We start from the raw sequence: 18,789 nt of genomic DNA, 5'->3' as shown, positions 1-18,789 counted from the left end.
GCAAGGCTTTTATTCTTTTTAAAGGAGGGGACTTTGATGTCGAATTTGTGTCATATTTATTTATTTCTTTCCATCCCAACTTCCTCTGTTGTCGTGGGAATGAGACACACATCTCAGATCCACTGTCTGGTGATCGAATAACACATTTATCTCAAAAACTATATATATATTTTATGGGCGAAGTGGCCCTTTGACGTCTTACTCAGAGTGAGTGTGAACTTCTGCAAGTGAATGAATGTAAAAGCTCGAACATCGCTTCCAAGAAACATATTCCACTGACACCCAGGCTAAAGATATTGCCGGGGACTAAAGGGGGGGGTGTGAGATCACCATCTACTCATCAGTACACTTAAATACTCTCCCATATATCCTCAGAAACCCAGAGGGAGGATCAAAGCCTGTGTGATCCAGGGGCTGTTCTATCCCCCCCAGCCTCCTCTCCCACTGCAGGGCCTCCTGTTGCAGAGCAGGCAACAGGGACACCAGGAAACACAAAGCGCTGACCCTGCCCCGTCTACGCATGGCATGCTGCCTTGCAGGATCTTTAGCACAAATTTAATTTCCCTCTTCTGCGACCACATTTACATTCCCCACTTTGCATTGCATTAATTTCCATTTCACCACGCTGGCATGTTTCTGCTGGCGCACTCGCACGCATGCACACACTCGCACAACGAAAGAAAATCTGAAGTCACAGAGCCTTCCATAACACAGATGAGTTGAATCTTTTTCTTTTTTTTTCTTTGTTCAGGCATTGTTCTCACTTGAGGCAAATCATTTTAGTCACAGCAGCAGATCCAATTGGTATTTTCATTTCAACATTTATTTCATATTAAATAAAAATGGAAATAGCAGCCGTCTGCTTCCTGCTGTCCCTCGTTCATTGTCCACCTTGTTATAAACTGATTTAACATCAGCCCTTCCTCCTTCAACCCCACCCCCCCATGTGCTGCAGGAGTTAAAGCAGGGAGACAGGCATTATTGGACCCTTTTTTTTTCCTTCCCTCAGTGGAAAGGCATTTCAACAGGCCTGCTATTGACCACATCCACCAGGGGAGGGAGTATGTCAATGTAACAGAGAGCAGGGGACCATTCTGGACCACTTAACTATAATCACTAAACGCACCCCAGTCCCAATTAGTGCAGGGCCACCCCAAGAGTGTTCGTTTTGCTCACAGCTCTGTCTGCTTTTTTTTTTTTTTTAACTCTGCTCCGCAGGAATCTTGAAATGCAAACAGAACTCCTCACACCCTGTTTAACGGGAAGGAGGCAGGAGGTGTGCCGTCGTCATTACTTGATGATTGTTTCGCGGAACATAGTTGCGTTCCAGTCTTTTGTGTCTGATTAATCCTCAGATGTTTTTCATACTCTGCTCTCGCTAAACGCCAGCCTACCTCGCTGGAAAACAAGCGGTTGAAAAACTGGGCTCATGCGGCGAGACCAAACTAAAGGGGTCATCATCTGTTGTGCACAGGCTCAACAGTCATGACCGATGATTTGCTCTGGTCCAGGGTCAGGCCCACTTCAGCTGTCTGCAGTATATCTAAAATGGTCTGTTATGACTTGTCCTCAGATGCCTCAGCAGCAGGATTTATGCCATTAGCGCCACAAAATGGCTTCTTTTCATAAATCAAGACTTAGGAGAGAGTGTGTGTGTGTGTGTGTGTGAGAGAGAAAAGAGAGGCTTTTGTAGGCTGAAAACAATGAGGAGACAGAAATGTGACAGGTATCTCTGGTGCTATCACACTGAGCCTCTCCATCGCGCTGACACACTCCCCGACTCATTTATGATTCAATCCATTCTTCTCCTCCTGCTCCACTGAAGAAAAGCCAAAGTAAACTGATAAACATATATTTAAACTAATGCTAGCATGTTTTGTATAGAACAGGTAATGTAGCTATACGACTGAAATGAGCCGCAGTGCAGCACAGAGACGTGAGCACACGTGTTCCAGGAGTAAATTCTCTCCTCCTCCCGCAGGGTAACGCTTAAATTTGACTGATTCGACAGCAGCTGAGTCGACTTCATCATCAGCATGGGTGCACGGATGCTTGTGGCTACAGATACTTTACTGGAGGACACCTGTTGGCACGCACGCACTTACACACATACAGGAAGCATCTGACCCGCTTTCCTCTTCCCCATTTAGTTTATCGTGCTAAAGGGAAGAGCAAAACTCACACTATACCATCTGACATTAGCGAGTTATTTCTCATTCTTTATTTTTTCCTGTCCTTCAATGCATCTAACAGCCCCGAGGTTTGCCATACGTTGCTTGTGCATAATAGATATTGAAAGTTGCAGCCCTCGTGTCCAGCTGTGAGCCGTGAGGCTTTGTGATCCCATCATCCCTATGGATGTGATGATTGAAATGCCAGGCAGATTTGCGTGAGGGACAGAGGTCAGGATAAAGGAAATGGAGAAAGGGAGAGGGGGGGGGGGGTGGCAGCAAGAGGACATGTGAGGGAGGGAGGGAGGTAAAGAGGGGATGACGAAGGATGGAAAGATGTAGAGAGGAACAGGGGGGGGGGGGGAGGAGACATGGGGCAGAGATCACTAATGAATGTTCCCTGCTGTTTTCTCAGCTGTTCTTCTCTGTGCCCTCACTGTTACTGTATACAAGGCCAAAAACTCTGGGTTCACTAAATGGACCCTCTCTCTTTTCTCTGCCTCACACACACATGCAATAGTGAGTGAACACACCTCCAAACTCTGAGCTGACACAAAGTCTTGAATGCCAAGAACGCAGCACACATTTGGACCCAGGAGGTTCTGGGAGCTTCTCAACATCCTCCTGCCTCAAAACCAGAGAGATGAGACCAGCAAGGGTACGGCAAACACTTTTTTAAAAGACATTGAACTTGAACAGTTGTAAGAGGAGAGAAGAGCTATGACTCAAGCCCAATAATAATAACATTGTCACAGGTAAAATCTATACTTTCTCTGCACAGACAGAGCCCAGTCACACAATGTACACAGCTGGTGGGAGGCTGCAGATGAAAGCCAATTTGGGTTTCTTTGTGTAACAGAGAGCTTCAGTTGGACCAAAGGTCTCTGTGGAACAAAGACAGAGAGAAGAGAGAAAGAGGAAGCATGAGAGAGGGAACAAGGTGGAGAGAGAGGGTGAGCGGGGTAGAGTGAAAGGGAGAGAGGGGGGGGGTATGAGCAGAGTCCTCCTGGCCCACCTGGGCAAACAATAGCAGTGAGATGAGAGTGTGGCTCAAGGGCTCTTCCTCCCTCCCTGTCCCTAAAGTACACAGCTGTCGGCCGGGGAAGGCAGATCAAAACAGCCCCAGTTCAGGTGTTGCACCTTCACAAGCAAACGGACAATTTAGGGAACAAGAACAACCCCCCCCCCGTTGCCACGGAGACGGACGCAACGGAGACTCGTTTCAGAACTCATGTGAAATGACGCGTGTTAATGTTCCTCATTTGTTTTGACAAAGGACAAAGAGCGAACGTAGGAGAGACGTGTTTACACTCGGCAAAGACGCAAGGACATTTTGGTTAAATCGCTGAGAGTAAATAAATGTATTTTGCTCTTCAATAGGTTTATCACTCTGTAGTTAATTTGTAAAGTCAAAGCAGAGCTTTGTGCGAACGTCTCTTGTGAGAGCACGGAGCCTTGATTTCTTCTCAGCGTGTTCAATGTAATGCATACCTCGAATTTTTCCTATATCCACTTCAACACACACACGCTTCAGCCACTCTTAATTAATGTGAGAAATAAAAGCACAGTATTGGTGAATAATTACAGCGTGTTTCAAGGATGGTATGTTGATGATGGCAGAGTGTGTGTGTGAGTGTGTGTGTGGAAATGCCATCATAAAAAGAGAGTACATGTAATTCCCGTTTGCAAGGACAAAAAGGCTGTCTTTGTTTAAAGAGAAGCCATCTGTTTTATATATATATATATTGATATAAATACATGTAGCTTAGATTCTGGCTGTAATTGAACATGGTGCCTCCCTGACGTCCCTGCTTTGTTTAAAAAGGTGATGAGAGAGTGATGTCCAGTTCATGCTGATAACACACACTGAGACACGATGATCTGTTCGGTGGCTGTGAACACTGAACAGGTTGTGTAGTCGTGTGACAGAGCATAACCTCTGTGTTAAGTCAGGCACGCAAAACACACAAAGCGCACACACACAGCACCCATAGCGAATTACCTCATACGGTTGAGCAGCTACTGCTCACATTAATCATGATTAATTTTCCACTTGTACTTTTTTTTTTTTTTTTTTTACTGGAGTAGTTCTGCATTTTCTTATTTTTTTTGTTATCTATAATCTCACTGGAACATTTTTTGTTGTTTTCCCCCCTTCTGATATACAGTGTCTTTACTCTCTTTGGTGTCTCCCAGCTTGTTCATTCAATATCCAGCCGAACCCCACAGACAATCTGACGCTCCTCACTCATAAAACACTGGGATTAGTCTTTGAAGTTTAGTGGGCAAGTGCACAGAGAAAGTTCACGAGTTTGCATCGGGGGTTTTCCTTGACAAAATTTAGCGATGCCACTCGAATTGACCAATAAAGCTGCATCTGTTTCCCTCCTTTGTGGCACTTTTCCGTCTGCAGTAGACATCACTACTGCAGCCTGAAACGCAGTATGCGTATGCTGCCCTGTTCTTAATGCTAACTCTTTTAATATTTAACCAGAATGCAATATAGGAGTAATTATTTTTCCAAACAAATTACGCCTCGAGCCAAAACCACTGCAATCCGATACACTACAGCGATATATTCTCTGTCACAAGGTGCCATTAGTCATTTTAAATTATTTATCACGCTCAGCTTCAGACCTCGTCTTATGACTGGCACACTGCTTCAACAGAATCTTGAGTGTTCTTCACACACACACATATACCTATATATATATATGTATATAAATAAAGCTCAACTGGCCTTAAAAGTCTCTGAATTGTCCATACGTGATAAGTTGACTGAGACACAAGGTCGTTAGGAGATTGATGGTGCTCGTGGGCTTTTCTCCGACGACATCTAAACAAGATTGCTATGCAAGACTTAAGCCCAGACTCCTCCTCAGCACCAGCAGATGGTTTCATCAGATCCCTCGTGCTGATAAACCTCCCTTACCCTTTTGTTGACCCATAAATTGCTGATGTGGTAAAACAAACACTTCCTATAAACCCTGCCTCTGTGATGTATCGTCAAAATGTAAGAAAAAAAGAAAAAAGTTTCCTTCCACTTTAATTAGAAAAGCAAAAAGCAGTAAAGTGTGGCGATACCAAGTGGAATCTGGAAAAAGAAACGTTGCTTCGCGACATTACGAGCGCTGCTGAAAATAGCCTATGTGGTAAGAACATAGCCTCATTTATTTAATTCTGCCATCTGTAATGAAAAATATAGCTACTTTTTTTATAGAGCAACAACTGTCACCGTGAACATGAGCTACGCTTAACTGAGCTGTCGAACATCTTCTGTCAGACGTGATCAACACATTTAAGGCGGGAGGGAGACGTGGGATATAAAAGCGAGTGAATACATTTATCAGAATGGTAGTTAGAAGAAAATCGAGTTATTGTGTTGAGCCTGGAGTGATACTAAATGAAGAGAAAGAGAGCGAGGGATCAATGCTCCTTTTTTTCCTCTACATACAGGGGCCCCAGCTGGCTGACTGAGCGACAGAGAGCTCTGCCCACTTCCCCTGCTGCAAATTAGCCAAACTATTTACCCTTGTATATGCACATTAGCAAATTCCTGCAGTTGAGAAAACAAATGTATCTGTTTTGTTCTGCTGAAAACCTTACGGAAGCCTGCATGGGCCTCTGCACACCACACATTCTCTGTCAGCAGGGGCAGTTAGTCTGGATACACAGGTCTCAGTCGAGGCAGACAGTCCCTCATGTCGCCCGTCTCTCTCCTTCTGATTATGGTCAAAAATTCATATTGCAGACAAAATAACAAATTCATTAATTTTTGAAAAAAAAACAAAAAAAAACAAAGCATGTTTTCATGTGAAGAGAAATATTTTTGAATTTCATCACAATGCTGTTTTGCCCTTGACTCTTCATCAAATAACTGCTGTGTCTCTCAATTCGGATTTTGCACTTTGTTGAAAAGGGATTTTGATTTATTTGCGATTAATTGTGCAGTAGTTGGGTTCTGTTTTTAACTTTTATGTGTCTCTCTCTCTCTCAGTCCTAAAAATGAACGTGTCTCTCTTGCTCTCTCTTTCTCGCAAGTCTCCCCTGTCCTTGCTGCATATTTTCCCATCCTGGTGTTAGCTTTTAAATATTCATGTAAGTGGATGGAAGAGGTGAAAGGGGGGGGGGGGTGAAGAGAAGGTGAGGGTGGGAAAGAAAAGAAAAGAAAGAGGGCAGGAAAGAGCATGCACCAGTGGGGGCTATTCCCCCCGCTTTTCTGGTGCTCCCCACGGCAGGATGGAGGGCATGTTGGAATGGTGGAGAGGCATGAGGGGGGGGGGGGGGGGGCGATCCGCAGGAGGCCTTATAATTTATTTAGACCTGGGGGCACCTCTGCCAGTCAGCTACTGATGGCAGCCATCACCCTGCTGTCCCACCGGTGCTTGGATTCAGGAACCAAAGACAAATCCGTGGCATGCAGGAAAATTAATATGTGACTACTGCTGTGAGAAATTTCACCTGTACAGTTAATGATTTTCAGACTTGGAGATATGAAGCAAATTCCATTGTTCTGTGGTCGTAACCCTTCAGTCAAGTCTGGTCCATTTTAATGACTTCTTTTTTTTTTTTTTTCTTCTAGTTGGCCTGCGGTGTTGTGCAGTAACTCGACAAACACCTGTATAGTTTAACAAGTTCCTACTTGTTGCTGCCAGAATTTGCTCATCACCCCCCAAAAGCCTGGGTGAGGAAAAACCCTATGTTTTAAAATAAGCACTATCAATATAGTGTACAACAGAAAGGCTGCAGCCTTACTGAGCATGACTGCATTTTATCAAGGCTTAATATCCTAGGAAATGTATGGAAATTGAACAATGAGGGAGAACAAAGCCAAGTAGGATGAAAAGATGCACACATGCCTGGACCACCTGTCAAATTTAACTGATATTATCTGTCAGACGAATGACAAAAGTTTTCCTGAAGAGTTAAACAACATCATTCTCCGTAACGGCTGTGCAGCCAACTACTCTATATGTCCATATGCATATAAACTACCGGTAGTTAATTAGCTTAGCTGCTACATGTCTCCTGCTTGCCTCCTCTGTGGAGACACATGGAAGAGCTGCCTAGAGGCAAACTATAAATGAGAAATGAGTTATTAGGATTCTGTCATGCATACTTAGATGGTCTGACTGTCATAAAAGGCAAAGTAAAGAATACAAGGAGCAATAATTAGGATTTTAAGGACCTTTCTTTAACACGTCAGGTCCCGATAACAGCCGGTGACTAAAAGCCGACAACAACAGAACAGGCCCTGTCTGTTCACGAGAAGGGAAAAAAGTAAGGCTTAATGAAAAATAACAAGCAACACAAGGAAGTCAGCAAAAAAAAAAAAAAAAAGAGAAAGGAACAACATGCCAAAGCCACCCATTCAGCCTGGACCTAATGAGAGCTCATCTGCATTAGTAATAATCTGACACTGCTTGAGGGAAAGAGAGTGCTGTTCCAGGAACGGACAAGGAATGCAAAACATCAACCTTATTCACACTCTGTGCTCTACCCTCTTCTACGTACTTCCCATTCATAATACTTTCTCCAGGATCTTCCCATAAAAAACAACACCTGCACTGTTAACGGCACCGCGGCCGACGAGCAAATCTGTCCTTCTTGTCTTTTTCTAGTTCATCTTTTTTTTTTTTTTTTTTTTCGTGTAGCAACCCGATCCTGGTGTTTACCCACCTTTTTCTCTGCCATCTCTGGCACATACACTTTAACCCACGCTTCACAGAACAGTAACTAATAGCAACCTCATTCATTAAAACACCCCTTGATGTTTCGCACGGAGGCACGGTAAATGTGCTGGAACGCCTGCCCTGTCTGTCTGGTTGGTGTGATGCTAACAACAGATAGGGGAGACAGATAGACAGGTGGGGGCAGAGGCTCATCTTACACCCATGCACACCTCAAACACCGACTGCACCATCCTTGATGAGGACCGATACATGTTTCATCAGTTATTAAGGCTACGACAAACGGGCCCAGGGGTGACAGGGATCCAACTGTAGCATTAGCTGCACACATCTTCACTGCCAGCATGAGTTCCACAATATGAGCCTTTTATGAAGTTTCCAAATGGATGCATTAATATCTCTTGTGCCACAGGCTTTCAGCTTCACAGTGATATAGCTAATAGCAGACAGGCACTGGCCACTTCAGATTACTGGTGACATCAACACGCTCATTCCTACTTCTCAGATACCATCGAGTCATTTTCCTTACACCCATCATGCCTCACAGGCTGATTCCTCAGTATTCCACTACAGAGGGGTGTATTAGGTCTCTGAGGTACTCAACTCTGTGTTGCTGATGAAGGTTGTGATGTGTGCATGTTGAGTTACAGGTAGACTCTGGCAGGAGCTGACATGTGTGTATAGCACAGCTTCAGGCCTCTGAGTTTTTAATATCATGATGTTTAATTACAAGAGGAAACTCTGCTCCTGTGTCTTGTGGCAGTTGAGTGAGCAACAGCTACATCCAAGGGGCAAAAAAAGTCGCCTCCTATATGTATAGACAGGGAGGGTGCTTTAAAAATAGGAGCTACGGAAATGTCGGAACATAAAAGTGTTTATGGCTGGTCTGGGCAGCTGCATTTACAGGTGGAGTCAAAAGAGACAGGCAGGGCATTTTTGATTAACTCGTTGGAGATAACAGCAAGCACTTTCACACAGACTCGCCTGGAGTGAATTTATATGTTTTACACTAATAGGAAAGATTGAAAAATATGAATAAAAATAGCTTTAAAGGTGCATTATGTAATAAATCTAAAGCAAAATCCTCCTAATATGTCACAGAGACTCAGGAATAATGTTCATATAACAAACTGAACTCACCAACAACAACAGTACAGACAAAATATTTGCATAAAAAAAAAATATTTTGCAGACTGCAAATCATGTTTATGTTTTGAAATCGTGTTTTGGCATATGGCGCCACCTACCGCCGTCTACCAATCTTTGCAGTCAGTAGAGTCTCAGCTGCTGAGCAACCACGGGTTGCCAGTTATGTCAGAAAACCAAACCTAAAAGACCTCAGTATTTTGAATCTGAATGTAGTAACCGTTTTTGGCCACATTCTTACATATGGCACCTTTAAGGGTTATGGTTAGATCTGACAAACTCTTCTAGTGGGGTGTACTGTCCCATTAAGAGCATGTCAATAGACGTTCTGTGATGGGGACACCATGAGCATGTTGGGGCAAATACTAACAGTTGACGTTGTGTTTTTTAAATATTTATGGCTGAGATATCTGCCTCCATCTTGATCAGAAGCCAACAATTTCTTTAAACTAAGGATAAGACTCCTGATGAAAGGCTTAAACATTGTGTTTCATGTCCATATCAAAAGCATAGCATGAAAATGAAATGGAGTTAATCTCATCCAGTGATATATAAAGACTTGGGGCAGGAAATGTTATAAAATGGTTAGACAAACTTAGGGCGCTTAGACGTATAGCGCGTCATTTCAGGCAGAGGAGACGCGCTATTTTCATGAATGTGGTCGTGCTAACTATGAGACGAAGATTGCTCCAAAGACCTACAAGGTAGGCTATGTCCATGGCATTTACTGTAGAATATGGTTTGGACCCGAGTTTGCATTCTCACCAGAGGGACCGCACCAGAGTCTGACATTTGGTGCGGAGTCAAGCGGACCGAGACCAGCTCTTTTTGGCGGTCTCGGTCTGCTTTATTTGGTGCTGACCAGGGTGCGATTGATGCTTTCACACCAACGAAAACGAAACGAACTAGAGTTTTTGGTTCGAATGGATCGTTTGGTGCGCACCAACTGCTGTTGGTGTGAAAGCTCTCTTAGAATAATATTGATTCAGCTACTCAGGCTCAGGCTCAATTAGTCGTCTCTATATGTTGGCCCTGCGATGGACTGGCAGCGACCTGTCCAAGATGTACCCCACATTTTGCCCTGTGTCAGATGGGATTAGCACCAGCAGCCCAAGGACCTTAATGTGCAGGATAAAGCAGTAACAATGGATGGATGGATAGTCTCTGTGCAGCGTGATAAAACCTGCACTACATAAAGTGACAGAGGAGTCCTTGTGGAGACACATAAAGTAACCCCATTCTTAAATGTGAAGGTCTTTGAATATTCCAGCAGACACTTATATAGTTTAAGAGCATGTCCTCCTAACATCCGTCTCTGTCTGTAAACTACACCTCCCTTTCGCTACCAGCAGCCACCACAGGCCCAGTTCCTTCCAGCTGCTCTGCCTCAGGAAACATAGCATACATTTAAACAATGTCTTACTGCATTCCACCCATCTCATGGATTTTACCCGATGGGATAAAAAGGACAAATATTCCAAGCTGGGACAAGACAATAATCCTTTTATCTGGCACAGGGTAAGCTTGACTAGCCAGCTTACTTGTTACATAATTAGCTATATGGAAGAGGAGAGAACAGGAGGAAAGAAGGATAAAACAATTAGGACCATGGATAGGCCACAGGTTGATGTAATCAGAGCGTCAACACCACAGAGTAATTAATAAAAAAAGACAGAGATACCGTAGTGGACGGAAGAGAGATTAAGGTAATAATACATTTAAATAATTGTGGGAGGACTGGCTGTAGTCAAGCCGCAGCCAAGTGCTACAGCCAGGCCTATTTGACAAAGATGGATGAGCTCAGCTACACGAGCCTGTATTCGCTCAGCACTGAAGCGAACAAAGTTGAGACTCCAAGCACCCTGAGAGCTGTTCTTGCACATAGCGCACCACTTGTTTACCTTGAATACTGGTGTTTTATTTGCATGAGTTAACCTTGTGTAAAAATCCATAACTCATTTGCAAGGCTCTTACGACGTCAACAACGTATACCTTTGATGTCCAACAATCTATCTATAAAACTCCCACTTTGAGGTTGTAAGCAAACGCTAGTAATAATGGGTTTTGTAGGTATATAATGTCGGCCTTGATTACTCTTTCTTCATTTTTATTTACAGGAAAAAGCTTGGAAAAGTAGAAAGACATAAAATGGTCAAATACGTTCCTCCTTAACAGTCTCTTGTTCAGCACATCAATCCAAAACAGCAGTTGTTGAGAAAAAGGTGAGTGTGCAAGACATAAATATTTAATTGAAAAAGAATCAAAGAAGAGCTATTGTGGGGGATATGGAGTGACACTGACTCAGTCAGTCAGAGCTAGCACATCACTAATCTCTACCCAGTAAAGGTACTGTGTGCTGCAGCAGGAACTGTCCTTTCTTTCCGTCTGAAATCATCAAAGATGGTTTGATGTTCTCTTCTAAGCTTTTAAACTCGCCATGAACTGTACCCACAGCTTAAGTTTGTTTGCTGCCCAAACGGCATGTGATGTTAAGGCACCCGTAGTGCTCATGTCTCATGAGTTCCTTCTCTGGATTGAATAGGAAGACTTCTTCCCTCATTGATCTTGGTAAAGCACACAGTGTCACACTGTACATACGCGACGAGAACACTCTGTGACACACAAGCCAAGGTCATTAAGTCCCTGGTTTAAGTTTTGGTGGCTGGTTCTGGGATTTTCTGGTCAATGTCAGCCTTTCTTTCCGCCTCCTCCACCACTGAGAGGAAATGAAGGGATGAGCTCTCTACTTGTCACTCCCCAAGAAAACAAACAGGAGCATTTTATAGCCTGCTTGTTGACCTACCGCTCAGGAGCAACGACATCAGGCTACCAGGGGTGTGTACATCAAGATGAGCTACTTAATCTGATATAATAGCACTGCTCTGTTGACATGTACTATTAAATTCCTGTGAAGCAATCTTTCAAAGGGTGTTGGAACCAGTTAGGGAGGAGTGTATAACATGCAGTTCAAAAGGATAAAGCTCAAATGGAAGAATGAATGTGCAAGATGTGATATAACACTCCAATGCAGTGGAAACAGTTTGAAGCCCATTGCTGTCGGCTCAATGTTCTCTCAACTGTACGCCTTCCACAAAAAACAAAGGTCTGCGGTGCAGAATATTTTAAAAAGCCAATGATTAACTGCAAAGGTAACAAAAGCAAATGCTTCTCTCAACGGAATACACTAAATGGGGATCACAAACGTCTCTTGACAGAATCTTCAGTTGCAGATTCACCACCTGGCATATGTGCGTGTGTGTTGGTGGTGGTGGTGGTGGGGGGGTGGGGGGGTGTTTACATGTGTGGTACCACTGCTGTCACACAACACACACACACACACACACACCTGTTCCTCCCTCAGGCCTAAACAAAGCGCCTCTCTGTACGGACACGGACACTGTTTGATTCCTCACACAGTTCTCCCAGCACTGCCTCGTCTCAAACATCAACACACTTGTGCCATGTTTGAGAAGTTCTGGAGGAAGAAAGAAAGGTCTTCCCAGAGAGTCATCTGGTTCTAATGCAGGACCCGCTGGTGTGGATTACAGGCACATATTACAGGAGAACTCGGGCTGACCCCTCATCTCTATCCTGGGGGAAATGGGAGCCAGCCATGGTGATGGGGGGCTGAGGATCTGGGGGCCTGGGGAGCAGAAGGGTGAATAGATGCCTGTGAGGAAAGTTACCACCCCTCTTGATTGGTGCCCTTCTCCAAAGAGATCTTTTCAAAAAACCTTCTGTTGAATGCGAGGAAAAAAAACTTTCCTCCCCTGCGCCTCTCAGTGTGACTCAAAGGATGTCATTGCTTGAAATATTTGCTGTGGTCTGTCTGTGCCTCTACCAGAGGAGCAGCAGCCTGTGAAAATAACTAAACAGGCCTCTACAATGATTAAAGTTTCAGTAAAACATGCTTGTTTCATCACATTAAATGCAATAAGCAGCAGACTATTCAGCAAGCACTTGAGTTTTACTGTCCTCTCCCTCACTGGAAAGGGTGGGGGGGGGGGGATAAACACACTAACAGGAAAGGCAGAATTGTGTGAGTGAAGAGAGATGACTTCAACAGCAGCTCATAAGGTTGGCAGCAAATGTGGCTCTTTGGCCAAATAATAAGCTTGACTATAAAAACATTCCTAATAAAGCAGCAATAAATCAAACAACATGTCGAGAGGACTATGATCATCCAAACGGAACAAATGCTAACAAACAATGGGACTGTTTTTTTTCGATGTGTCATTTCCTCTTAGCATCGTTACATAAACATTATTCAAAACGTATTTATCTTACCTGTAGTATCTGGACTGTAGATAAGTGGAGCACACCGCTTTGGACACATGGCTAGCTGAGCCAAAGTCAATGACTTTGACCCTGTAGGGCTGTCGAGACGGGTCCACGAGCATGATGTTCTCTGGCTTCAGGTCAGCGTGGATCAGCCCCAGGCTCTTCAGTTTCATCAGTGCTGTGGCCACCTGCTGTAACACGGGCCTGATGTATTTGAGTGGCAGAGGGCTGAACTTGTTCTGCTTGAGGAAGTCGTACAGGTTCTGCTCCAGCATCTCAAACACCAGGCACGTGTGGTTCTTGTGCTGGAAGCACTCGTAGGCCCTCACAAAGTTGTAGTCGTCTGCACTCTCCGTGCTGAGACGTGCCAGGATGCTGACTTCGATCTGACCCTGTCGCGCGTAAGACGGGTGGTTTTTCAAGATCTTTATTGCCACAATCTCATTGGTGCCCCTCTTCCAGCACTTAACCACCTGTCCAAAGGTTCCCCGTCCCAAAAATTCCAGGACTTCATAGGTGTTGGTCATGGAGCAGAGCACCTCGTGTTGCACCAGCTGGTAGTCCCCCTCATTGTTGGAGCCACTGTTCTTGGATGTTGCCGTGGACGTGGCAGTGGCGACTGTAGCCACCGTGGCTCCACTGGCTGCTCCGTTCTGGATCATCAGTGGACCGTGCTCCTCAATGATGTGCACACTGCTGTTGTTATCAAGCTCCTCACTCTTGCGCTTAAGCCCGCATCGCTGGTAGGTATCGAGCAGGCTGACCGTACTGCGGCGCGTCAGGTTGTGAAAACTGAGCCCGCCACCCACACCACTTCCGCCACCACCTCCACCACCACTGCTGTTGCTGTTGCTTCCTCCACCCCCGCTGCCCAGCAGAGACCCCACGGGCCCCGAAGTGCTGCTGGCTGAGGTGACCACAATGTGGCTCGCACTGGCTGGGAAGATGAGCGTCTGCTCGTAGGGCAGGGTGGAGCTGGCAACCTGCAGGGAGCTGTTGATGCCTAGGTGGCCAGTGGTGGCGGACACGTTCTTGCTGCTGTTGTGGCTGTAGACTTTGCTATGTGTGCCGTACCCTGTCATATCCCAGTTACAGCTCTGCTCCACCTTCAGTTTCTTCACGCTAAAGAAGGCACTTGACTGGAGAGTGTGAGGGGAGAACACTTGCACTTGCGAGGCCATACCTGTGACAAGAGGGGAACAGAGGGGAGGAGCACAGACAGGAGGGGAATGAAAGTGAGAGGTTAGGAATTTGAGAGTGTCTGAAACACGAGTGGTAGCTACAAGCTTTAAATAAAGACAGCTTGGGTCAAAGCAGGTCATTAAAAACACCAAGTGTATATTCTGACGTGTCAGCACATTGACCTCTTGAACTCTTTAACACCATTGTAAATACATGTAATTTAATAACATTATAAATGTCAGTACCATAAAGAATTTTGTAAGACACTACTCAAACTGCTGGGAAAAGGATTTACAAAAAAAAAACATTGTTACCTAACATTAATAAAAGCCAGAATGTCATACAGATAAACAGATTTGATTGAGCAGTGTTTATGCAAGCCACTGGTTTATGCAGAGGAAATACCATGTCCCAGCTGTTCCAATCTGCAGCAAAGTGAGGGCAAGAATGAGATTAGGAGAATCCACAAAAATTTTGTATCACATCAGCATTTTATCCACACAGAACCGACATTTTTGGAATCCTAACGCTATTTTTGGCAAACAGGCCTCAGAGTGAAAAAGAATCTCATAGTGCCACCCAAACCCAACTGGGAAAACAAAGATGTCATAGCCCCACCTCTCTCTTGCTCCTGTATTCTTTGTCGCTATCTTTGTCGTTGCTGTCTTCTTGTGTTTGGAGATTGTTTGCCCTATTCGCTTTATGATAACTTTTATGTTCTTTCCTTAGGCACTCTGGCATGATTCAGTGTGTCTCTGCTGTACACATTGTAATGTATTAAGTCGGGGAATCACAGGGTACCTCATGATACGACACACTACGCGATAAATGGTCCAGGATATCAGTATGACGATACAATGATTCTGTGATAATCAGTATAGAAGACAATCATATAGTGATCTAAGTGTCTGAGGAAAAGAAAAGGTCAGTGAAAAGTTAAAAGTGCAGGATTTGTCTACTTATTCACAACATAGAGAACAAAGTGCATAAAGTCTATGCATTGCCATTATCCCGCTGTAAACTCCCTCTTCTTCAGTCAGGTAACTTTCACCCAACCACCACAAGGAGACGTGAAGAAGTGACGCCCAGCGAGTGAAAATAGCAGCAACTGTTTATGTAAGAGCGCCTTAATTTGTTTATTAAAATATAAATATTTGCACCGCCATATCGATTATCGTATTGGCGAGGAAGGACGAAGATATATCACTAAATATTTTGTCCCACCCCTATAACGTATACTTAGGTCTCCCTCACCAATTTTGGTGCGTTTCTGTTGTAGCGTTACAGCATATAGTGTGGATAAAGACAATTCTTGAAAAGATGCCATGTTTACGGAAACCTTATTAAGAACAAAGAAAAAAAACGATTGCATAGGGAATTGTGTTTCCGTGTGGATTTGGTCTAAATAGGCTAAGTGAATACTAAAACATTGCCCTTTCATGGGGACACTCCAAGGAGACTGAGGTGCAACACAAAATCCTACATAAAAACAGGGCCAGAAAAAGGTCTAAAGGGATGATTGCAATGTCCTTCCCTGCTACACAACCCACCCGTTGCATTTATTGGTACACAATTACTCATTTCAGGGAAGTTGGTAGAAGACAAAATTGGAGAGGGGTGCACTGAACTCCTTCTCAACCACGGATCCCAAAGACAACAACACAAAAGCATAGCTGCAGCGAGGCTGTACTCTGAACTCCTGGGAACAAGCTGCTTCAGAATAAGCAAAAGCTTCTCCAAGCAAACAACTGCCCAAAAATAGTCTCTTTCTTTTATCTCTCTCTTTTGCAAACGGGCTTGTTTGTGACAGCGAAACGATCATTACAGCACAGGGCAGATTATATGAGACGTGTAGTAATACTATGTTTAAATAGTTTCCAATAAACCCAAAATGAGTTTACTGCTAACAACGTAAGAGCTTCCACCTGGCTGTGCTGACGCCCACACACACACAGTTGGACCTTGCTGCTGACCGACTGATGCGTGATTCAAAGAATGTTACGGTCGCAGCATGCATGTTAACACTAACAAAACCCCTGCACACAAACAGCCTTTACACTTTGTTAGCTGCTGGAGAACGTCTGTTTGTGTGGTTAATAGACATCTTGGAATCCGGGAAGTTTTGTTCGCTTTTGTAAAAAAAAAAGACAATTACAGGACAATTTCCCTCCCAAGATGGGAGTAGTGCTCCTTTCTGTGGACAGAAAGCAGGAGAGGAGGGGACATGCCTGGTCACTTTGTCATTATTAGCCCTTTAAGTGGTGACGATGATTTATTCAGTAGGAAGCTGGCAGCTCTCCAGTATATTCAGCTTTACTTATTTATTTATTTTTTTTATAGAATTTTTAGTTCTTTTCCATGGCGTGGACTTACTAGTCATGTTTGAGTTCATCTGGTCTTAGCCCTAATGCTGCTGGATTGGAGATGCAGTGCGCATTAGAGGGCTCGCTGTAAGATTGGTGGGTGCTGTACAGTAGCTGATGGAACACAGCTCATCCGTGTTCTTGTCGTTCTTATTAAAGCGCCATATATGATATCTGCACATACTATATATGTGCTATAAAATGATTAAAAATGGACGGTTTTGTTTGTTTTCCTTTGAATGCACACACCTAGTCACTTCATGCCTGGTCCAATCGGCATGTGAGTTAATGAGAAACGTCCGCTAGGCTATTAGGGACAAGGCTGTCTGCTAATCACATAAGCCCTGAAGGCCAGATGTCACTCCTTGGATTACCAATTCCTGCGCCTGGACTTTACACTAAAAATAATTTGAATGATGGGTTGCGTCACAGGGCAGCCTCAACAGTGTGTGATTGAGAGCCTGACAGGATAATCACAGGCACAGACTGATGGACACAAAGATGGATGGATGGACACAGGGGCCGGCCTGTCCTCTTGTGGAAAATTCCACCATCACGTTCCGTATCTGGCAGCATGACTGCAAATAGCTCTGGTTTTATGAGGGCAGATTGAGGCTAGCTGCTCTTTGCATTAGCATCACATGAATTCCTCATCAACCCCCAATCAAAGTCACTCATTGACTCTCTGTCAGTACTAACCCTGAGGTCAAAGAGTTCACTTTAACATTGGCTGCATGGTACAATGAACCAGAGGACACACACATGCTCCCCAACCCAAAAAAAACTGTGACAAGCTCTGAAGTGCAACTGGCAAAAAGCTTTAGATGGAAATACAGATGTTCAGCTTTGACTTTTCTGCACGACTGGTTCAGCTGCAAAACTATATGCTGCACACGCACAAACACCCTCACAGTTTAGAGCGCCATGCAGAACACAGATAAGTGATTACACGAAACCAAAAGTAAGAGGTCAAATGGCTGGAATGTTATCTCATGACAACATACACAGGCAACAATGTGACCAATTATACTTCATCGAGAAAGCGGTTCCAGTCCTCATGAATCACTCTTCGCCCAAACTTGAAGTACAAACATGTTTATGATGTCGCACACCAACAACAACAAACCCTCTATACTGTTCTTAGAAACAACGCAGCACAAAAAGAAAAATGTCCCCTTGAAGTTTATTTGAATTTCTGAACTCTACACAGAGTGTGAATCTGTAAAGGTCCATTGTTGTGCATTTACAATGTTGGAATGCCTTCAGTCTATGGCTTCCCATTTAGCATACCTAAAGGAGCGCTGTGTGTCCCACACACTGCAATTAAGCATACCAGAGAGGTATTTTCCACTGTTCAGAGGCAGCATGTTGAAACGGTAATAGTCAATGTTTTCAGAGAGATTACTTCTCTGTCAGGGGTTTGTTAATCTTCTTTTTGGGTAGGATCAGGGCCGTTCTGTATGTCATGTGAGTGGGAGAGACAGACTGAAAAGGAGTGATGGAGAACAGAGCAGAGAGCAGGGACGTGAGTGGTCCTCGCATTCTCGCCTGTGACCTGCTTCTGTTTGCTCCCTTTTATTAAACCCGTCATTTATACTCGGCTGACAACATAACAGAGAGTATTGATGAAGATGCCTTGAGGCACCACCAAACCTGCCAAGCAGTCTTTTGTAATCACAAATAGCGTTTCCATATAAAACCTACTTGTCATTCAACCAATCCACGCCTCTACGCGAAGTCCCCCTTCATAATGTCAGACAATTTGCAATTGTGATATAAATATTGAACGCATACAATCCATCTCCTACATTTAAATACGTAACAAATCTATATCGACCATGCTCAGCGTGCACCAAAAAAGGACTGGATCAGTACATAGACCACAGCTGTCACCTAGACCACACAGAGTCAGCAGGACTGTCTGGTCGATGTCCCCAAGACTGGATATATGTGGAT

General features: G+C 44.2%; 1 protein-coding gene across 2 annotated transcripts in view; it reads right to left on the bottom strand.

Annotated features, from left to right (window-relative positions):
• Positions 1-14,469, bottom strand: part of hipk2 (homeodomain interacting protein kinase 2) — a gene marked incomplete at both ends in the record, with an annotated part of 53,845 nt that extends 39,376 nt beyond the window's left edge. For both annotated transcript variants that reach the window (XM_083894381.1, XM_083894382.1), the window contains one exon: positions 13,295-14,469. In XM_083894381.1, coding sequence (XP_083750507.1) covers positions 13,295-14,469 — 1,175 coding nt within the window. The remainder of the gene's footprint in view (positions 1-13,294) is intronic.
• Between the last annotated feature and the right edge of the window lie 4,320 nt (positions 14,470-18,789).

The sequence above is a fragment of the Microchirus variegatus genome (assembly GCF_963457635.1).
Source record: "Microchirus variegatus genome assembly, chromosome: 8".
Taxonomy (NCBI): domain Eukaryota; kingdom Metazoa; phylum Chordata; class Actinopteri; order Pleuronectiformes; family Soleidae; genus Microchirus; species Microchirus variegatus.
Note: the sequence above shows the minus strand (reverse complement) of the source record. Positions and strands in the feature narration are given on the sequence as shown.